Raw genomic sequence first — 7738 nt, 5'->3', positions numbered from 1 at the left:
GTATTACGTAACGCAGGTTGGGGGGGGGGGGGTCAAAAATCTTTAAAAATTGCATTACGTAATAATTAAACGCCCATTATAGTGCGTTACGTATGGGGGAGGGGGGGGTCAAAAATCTTCAAAAATCGCGTTACGTAATACTTGAACGCTCTCTAATTATTTCGCTACAAATTTTTAAAAATTCATGTTTTCGTTTTTTGCCTCTCCTGTAAAATCACTAAAAATGAGTTACAACCTTGTTCGATGGGGTGTCGATTTATAATATTAGTGAAGGTTACATTCAACCAATCTAGCTGAAATAACTGAAAACAATACGTATGATAATAAAACATTTTATTCTATAAAAATATATAAAAAAGATGATATAAATAATTTTTTAGATAAAATTCAACAAACAGCTAACGTTATTTAACTTTTTGTTTGTTTTGCGACCTTTTGGAATTTTGTAATACTATTCCTAATTTTTGGTATCCCAAGGCCCCACAAAGTTGAGCCGCGCTAAAGAGAAGTCTCTGTGGCCATGTTAAGACTTTGTACACTGGATATAGCCACACACCATGACGGAAGTACAGCGAAAAGTATCTAAAAAGTTTAATTGAAAAGCTTATTAAAAATTTGCATATTTTAATATTCTATGTAAATAAAGGATGTATCATTGTTTGCTTATTTTGTAGCGAAAAGTTTAATTACAATTCACGTACTTATTTACGACTCAAAGTTATATCCATTTACATCTTAATCAGTTGGCGGAAATATAGGTGTCAAAAGTTATTAAGGGGTTACATAGGTATTGCGGGTAAAAAAAATGACTTTTTAAAAAAATTATATCTCGAAAACTAAAAATTATTTTTATTTATAATTGGAACTTGTAAAAGTATAGTGCTCAAGGTACTCGCAAAGAAATTTTCAGCCAAAAATATTCATTTTTGTAGAGTTGACTGCAATTTTTCGACAACAGCCCTTTTTTTGCTGTGGGCAGCATAATTAAGTCCAGTCTCATCTGAAATCAAAAAATCAAAAAGTTTCTTGTAGCTTATACCTCTGGCTAGTGAATGAACGAAGGAATTTAAAAATGAAATTTGAAGATTTTACATAAGTTTAAACACATTTTCGACCCCAATTTTTCCCATTTTTTCAAAAATGACCATTTTTAAAGAGTTTTTTTTTTGTAAAACAAAAACAACTTCACCTAATAAAAGTTCCTTCGTTCATTCACTAGCCAGAGGTATAAACTACAAGAAAATTTTTAATTTTTTGATTTCAGATGAGACTGGACTTGTGCTGGAGTTATGCTGCCCACCGCAAAAAAGGGCTGTTATCGAAAAATTGCAGTCAACTCTACAACAATGAATATTTTTGGCTGAAATTTTTTTTGAGAGTACCTTAAGCACTATACTTTTACATGTTCCAATTATAAATAAAAATAATTTTTAGTTTTCGAGATATAATTTTTTTTTAAAAGTCACTTTTTTACCCGCAAGACCTATGTAACCCCTTAATACCATTAAAACTTATAACGGATCCCTTCTCTTTTCTTAGGTAAAAGTGAGTTCAGCTAAATTGGCTGAAACTTTGCAGAGAGGCAGTTCCAAGGATCAGAAATCAATTGTTTTTGAGTTACAGAGATATAAAGCGTCCTACTTGACAGACCACTGACATTGAAATAGTCGAGGATTTACTTGAAATTTTCACAGAAGTTAGGGAATAGTCCAAGGATTATTTTCTATATTATGCCGCTGTACGCTAAAACCTTTGGGGTGGTTGCCACCCCATCTCGGGGGCGGGAATTTTTTATTATATTTTAACCATGTAAATCGATGTAAACAGTAACTCTAAGACAAAAATGTTTTTACATTATCTTCGTAAAACTAATATTTTTCCAGTTATTCGCGCTTGAAAGTGACAGTTTTTCGATGAAAAAATCTACTTTTTTAGAGGGTTTTTTGAGAATATGTACCTCGAAAAATAGGCATTTAATCAAAAAAACTGTAGATATCAAAATTGTATCTTTTAGTAACTCAAATCAAATTCTTTTTTTGTAACATCTTTAAGACCAATACAAACCGAGATACGGCATGTTAAAAGTTAGCTTTTTTCGTCAAATGCATAATTTGAAATATTCAAAGTAAAATAACGGAAAAACTTTGGATTTTTCGAGAAAAACTTAAATAATCTTTTTTCAAGTATACAGTTAGGCCTTTCAAAAAATAATAATAAAAAGTTGCTAGCCTGAAAATTAAGCGACATGATCAAAAGAAGGTCGGTACCTGCTTTTCTCTATGAAAAAATCAGTGAAAACAACCCCCTAACTACCCTCCTAATTAAAAATTGGTCTTCACCTTTATGTAATTCCTTTTACATTTGTATTATCAATACACTCAAGAAGTTTGACCTATTTAAAAAGCCTAATTTTAAAAAAATTGGAGTTTAAAGAAAAATTAATTTTTTGGAATTTCCCATTTTTCACCTTTTACTTCAAAATATCTCTGAAAATACTAGAGATACGAAAAAAAATGATGGACTACTAAATTGTAGCTTTATTAATACCTAAAATTTTTTTGTGCATAGATTTTCATTACAGTGAACAGTTCGCAAGATATAGCTGTTTAAAACCTCTATTTACGAGCAAACACCCCCTTATTCGAGCTCTTTAAACCCACCCTAATTAAAAACTAAGGGATCTTACGGAATTTAGTTTACACAATCTTATAACTCTTAAAAAATACTACAAAGTCATTTTTGAAAAAACTTTTTATCGCCAAAAATGATGGAGCTTTGTTTATAAAACGAATTTTTTTTTTTCGAAAAATTCGGATAGTCCTCTTATGGGTAATTTTCAATGTATGTATAATACCACAGAACCGGTTCGTATACTGGAAGATGACTAAAAAACTATTTGTATTTGTATTTGTACATATTTTAAAATTCGTATTTTTGTGTGAATAAATGTTTTTGTAATTCTTTAATTCTACTTTTTTTCTGTATAGATCTATTAAAATATCTGCTTATAAAAACTGTAATGTTATTAAGGGTGGTTTTTAAGGGTTGAAATATTATGATATATCCTAAAGTATAAAACAATCATTATTTAACCAAATTTTACCCATATTAAAGTTTACAATGTTTTTATATAGTTTTTGACAATAAGGGGTAGTTTACACCCCTAAAAATAATTAACGCCCTTAATCAGGATATAGAATATGAAGTATAGGGTGAGATGATCCTAATCCCAAATTTTTATGTAAATCGATGCAAGCCGAAATTATTCTTTTAGGATAAGTAAATTTTTTACATATAGATCCAACAAGGGTGGTTTTAAGGGTTGAAATATTATGATAGTATATCTTAAAGCATAAAACAATCATTATGTAACTAATAAGAACCAAATGTTGACAATATTAAAGTTTAAAATGTTATTTTATAATTTTTTAAAATTAGGGGTAGTTTTCACCCTTAAAAAACCAAAAGCGTACAACGGCTCAATATAGAAAATGAACTAGAGGGTGTAATGAGCCTAATCCCAAATTTTTGTACAAATCGATGCTGGACGAAAAAATTGCGAGGTTTTGCCATTTTTTCAGCTTCATTTCTTCGACTAAAAAGTCATCTTACAAACGCAGTCGCTAAACTGAGAACAAGAAAGAATATATAATATCAAAATTGCTGGTACAACTTCTGCTTCTGCGGATACACTTCTGAATTCTGTCTTAGCTTTGGTTTTTTCAGTGGCAGAATATTGTGCATCAGTACCGCTAAATAGTTCACGTACCAACAAAATCGATATCCAACTAAATAAAACCATGTGAATAATCACTTGATATAAATAAAATCAACCCCAGTGAGATGGCTCTCTATTTTGAGTAATATTGCTCCACCAATCTACGCCGTACAGCAAAACTAGTAAGAGAGTACCAAAAAATTGTAGCCAACGTACAATTACCAACCCTTCAAGATATACCACACATCACAAAAGAGCATCACCTACTGAGATCTAGAAATCCTCCAATCAGAACTGCCGAAAAATTGGTGATACTTGATTGGCGATATATATGTTATAGTCAAAGCCCGAATTTCAGGCAGGTTAGGTTTGACTAGGCAATCCTCAGGTCTGACTGACGGTCTTAGTCAAAACCCGAAATAAATTACAGTTTCGGCGTTTGACTAGTCAAATCTAGGAGAGACTAAGTTGGTCAGGCCAAGGTCGAAATTTAATTTTATGAAATCGGGGTTTGACTAGTCAAACCCCGATCAGCTATTAAAATGTCTAATTTGTTAGATTAGGTTTAATAAAACGTCATTTTTTAATTTTAATGTTTATTATTTTTATATTGTCGTAATTAAAATAAAAAAATTAGTGTTTATTCTCACATGTTGAGGCATTATGGCATTTAGAGTTGCACAATACGTTAGACCTTTTACACGTAAGTAATTTGGAAGAGAATTTCTTATTGCAGTAGCATTTTATAAATCCTTGTCCTCCAAATTTAGAATCTTTTGTACTAATTTCTCTTAGATACAGAGACAGCTTAACGTCTGGAACATCTTCGAAATTAGGAAATTCCTGTTTGCATTCTCTTATTTGATTTCTTGAAAAAAGTGTGTTTATTGTTCCGTATTTCGTACCAACTCTATATAAACCGACAATTGTTTTATCTTGTATGATGACACCCAAAATATTTCAAGCATCTCCTTTGGCCCTATCAAAGCTGGGGATAGGTATTATTACAGTTTTTCCGATCGAAATTGGAGGACTTTTTTTCACTTAATTGTTTCATAGCATTAGGCTGGGCATGAAGACCTTCAATCGCATTTCCTTTATTTTTTTTAATCTTTTCTGTCTGTGCACAACGCATGCTCGAACGCGTGCCAAGGAGATGCTCGAAATATTTTGGGTATCATACAAGATAAAACAATAATTGACGGTTTATTTAGAGTTGATACGAAATATGGAACAATAAACACACTTTTTTCAAGAAATCTAATAAGAGAGAGCAAAGAGAATTTTCCTGTCTCTAAGAGAAATTAGTACAAAATATTCTAAATTTGAAGGACAAGGATTTATAAAATACCACTGCAATAAGAAATTATGCTCTTCAAAACCATGTAAGTGTAAAAGGTCAAACGTATTGTGCAACTCTAAATGCCATAATGATAATGCCTTAACATGCGAGGATAAGCACTAATTTTTTTATTTTAATTACGACAATAAAAATAATAAACATTACAATTAAAAAAATTACGTTTTATTAAACCTAATCTAACAAATTACGACATTTTAATAGTTGATCGGGGTTTGACTAGTCAAACCCCGATTTCATAAAATTTAATTTCGACCTTTGCCTGACCAACTTAGTCTCTCCTAGGTTTGACTAGTCAAAGGTCAAAACTGTAATTTGTTTCGGGCTTTGACTAAGACCGTCAGTCAGATCTGAGGATTGTCTAGTCAAACCTAGGAGTGCCTGGAATTCGGGCTTTGACTATAACATATATATTGGAAATGGTCAACAAGATGGATGCCAACAATAGGATCAGACTACGGTACACCTGGGCGAGGTTTAATCGCATACGTACGGGACATGATAAATGTACTGTGGACCTCGATATTTATAATTATTATACGTTATATTACGTTATTGAACGTATTCGCTTCGTATCTGTTTAGTGTACAGATAACGAATGATCGATAACGAAGCGAAGGGTCAAAAATCGAGCTGATTCGCTGTTCAGATGAAAATAAACGAAATATTGTGTGAAATATTATCTAGACTAAAATTGGATATCACAGTGATTACAGAAACAAAACTACACGGTTAAGGATCAGAAAACATTGAATAATATTATCCCTTCTACAGAGGGGTTCCAAAGGACAAGAGAGCTTAACAGGGAATCGCGATATTAATACAAAAGAAACTAAGGAAATGCACAAATACTTAAAGCAGGAAACCCATTATGAACGCCCGACACGGCACAGGACAGTCCAAATTCACTTGTATAGTTTTAAATGCAACGTAACCCATTATGAGCGGCCAGCTCGGTTCGGCACAGTCCAGAACGGCCGAAATTCTCCGAGGAGAATAAAATCCGTTGAAGCAAAACCGATATTTCCGTCGTAGTTTTTTTGTATTTTCGTCTGTTTCAATCTCAGCACAAATTGCACTTACTATTATAACTTCTTTTTCCGACGAGCTCTCCATGGCAAATGATCATTTTTCCGATGCCGTGCCGTGCCGGCCGTTACAAATGGGTTTTTGGACGTACCGGCCTGTCCTGTGCCGTGCCGGGATGTGCCAAGCCGGGCGTTCATAATGGGTTTCCTGCTTAAGAAGTCATAAATGAGAGACTGATAAAAATTAACCTTGACGTTGGCAATCACCATTACGAAGACTTTTCGATCTTCTGCCACATCTGCCACATTTGTATCTGAGTTTATTCACCTCTTAAACCTTCTACTTTATACAAGATTTAATTGTTTGAAATAATTATATACCCTCCACTGTATTCCTGTAGTATGTATATTTATATACACTGTATAAACATTTAAAACTAAAAGAAGTATTGTGTCCAACACTGCGACCTTCATTGATTTTATATCAAAAATATAAATAATTTACCATTGTTTTACAACAAATTACGACAGTAAAAGGACAGCCAATATAAACAGATATAGTTGCCGTGATAAATATTTTTAACAATAAAGAGGGTCTTTAAAGTTATTATTATATAATCAAACGATTAATTCTATTATCGGTCTTACAGTGAATGTATCTGGTCCCCTATCTCTACTAGCCCGATCAAAGAACAATCTGACCAAAAAAAATAAAGGAAGGATGAAAATTTGGGAATAGGTACTTGAAATTGTCTATTATTATATAAGCAAAAGTTTACAATTCTACATCCCCTCCATTTTAAAAAAATGGAGGGGAATACCCCCCTCTCGAAGATGAAAAAAAATACATTCAAAATAAGACCGGAATTGGATAAAATGACTGATTCTAAACAACTTTTCTTCTATATAGTTTTTTCACTAAGTCAATACTTTTCGACTTATTTGCGAGTGAATATGTTCATGATTAACAAAATAAAACATGTTTTTGGACGGTTTTTCGGAGATAACTCAAAAAATAAGTATTTTATCGAAAAAATATTCTTAGCAAAAATATAGCTTATAAAAAATTGAAAAAGATGGTGTATGCATGAGGTCTGTAGACCCAGTAGAAGCAGAGTTGCACCTAATGAAAAGTAGGTTCTTCTTCGTCAAATTCTAAATCGAATATTTCAATGTGAAATAACCCAAAAATGGAGCACTTTTAGGGGAAAATTCATTTTAATTTTTTTAAAGTTTAAAAAGGTTTACTTTTGTTTTTTAAAAAAACTTGTAATATTAAAAGTAAGTGAATTACGCTCAAAATATTGTTGGTCCCTTTTATTTTTTGGTAAAAAAATCGCGAAAATCACCCCCTAATTAGCATCACATATAAATTTTAACATTACCACTTCACAAGTTACTTTGTCTATGTATTATTTATATGATCTGTAAGTTTCATCAGTTCAAAGTGCTTCGTTTTCAAAAAGCTGTAGTTAAAATGGCTTGAACGAGTAACTAATCACGAGTTTAGGCAAATTTTGAACAGCCATAGCATAACCAATTTTTGTCTAACAAGAAAACAAAAACTCAAAAATATTCAGAAAAGCAAAACGTACATTTTATTACTCTTTGAGATTTTTCTCGTATCTACAA

At 32.0% G+C, this 7738-nt stretch overlaps 1 protein-coding gene across 2 annotated transcripts in view; it reads right to left on the bottom strand.

Annotated features, from left to right (window-relative positions):
* Positions 1 to 316: 316 nt before the first annotated feature.
* LOC114326998 (androgen-dependent TFPI-regulating protein) overlaps positions 317 to 7738 on the bottom strand; it is a 44758-nt gene continuing 37336 nt past the window's right edge. For both annotated transcript variants that reach the window (XM_028275492.2, XM_028275495.2), the window contains exon 3: positions 317 to 582. In XM_028275492.2, the coding sequence (XP_028131293.1) occupies positions 405 to 582 (178 nt within the window). In that variant the 3' untranslated portion in view covers positions 317 to 404. The remainder of the gene's footprint in view (positions 583 to 7738) is intronic.

Source organism: Diabrotica virgifera, chromosome 6, assembly GCF_917563875.1.
Source record: "Diabrotica virgifera virgifera chromosome 6, PGI_DIABVI_V3a".
NCBI lineage: Eukaryota > Metazoa > Arthropoda > Insecta > Coleoptera > Chrysomelidae > Diabrotica > Diabrotica virgifera.
This window is presented reverse-complemented; position numbering and strand designations above follow the sequence as displayed.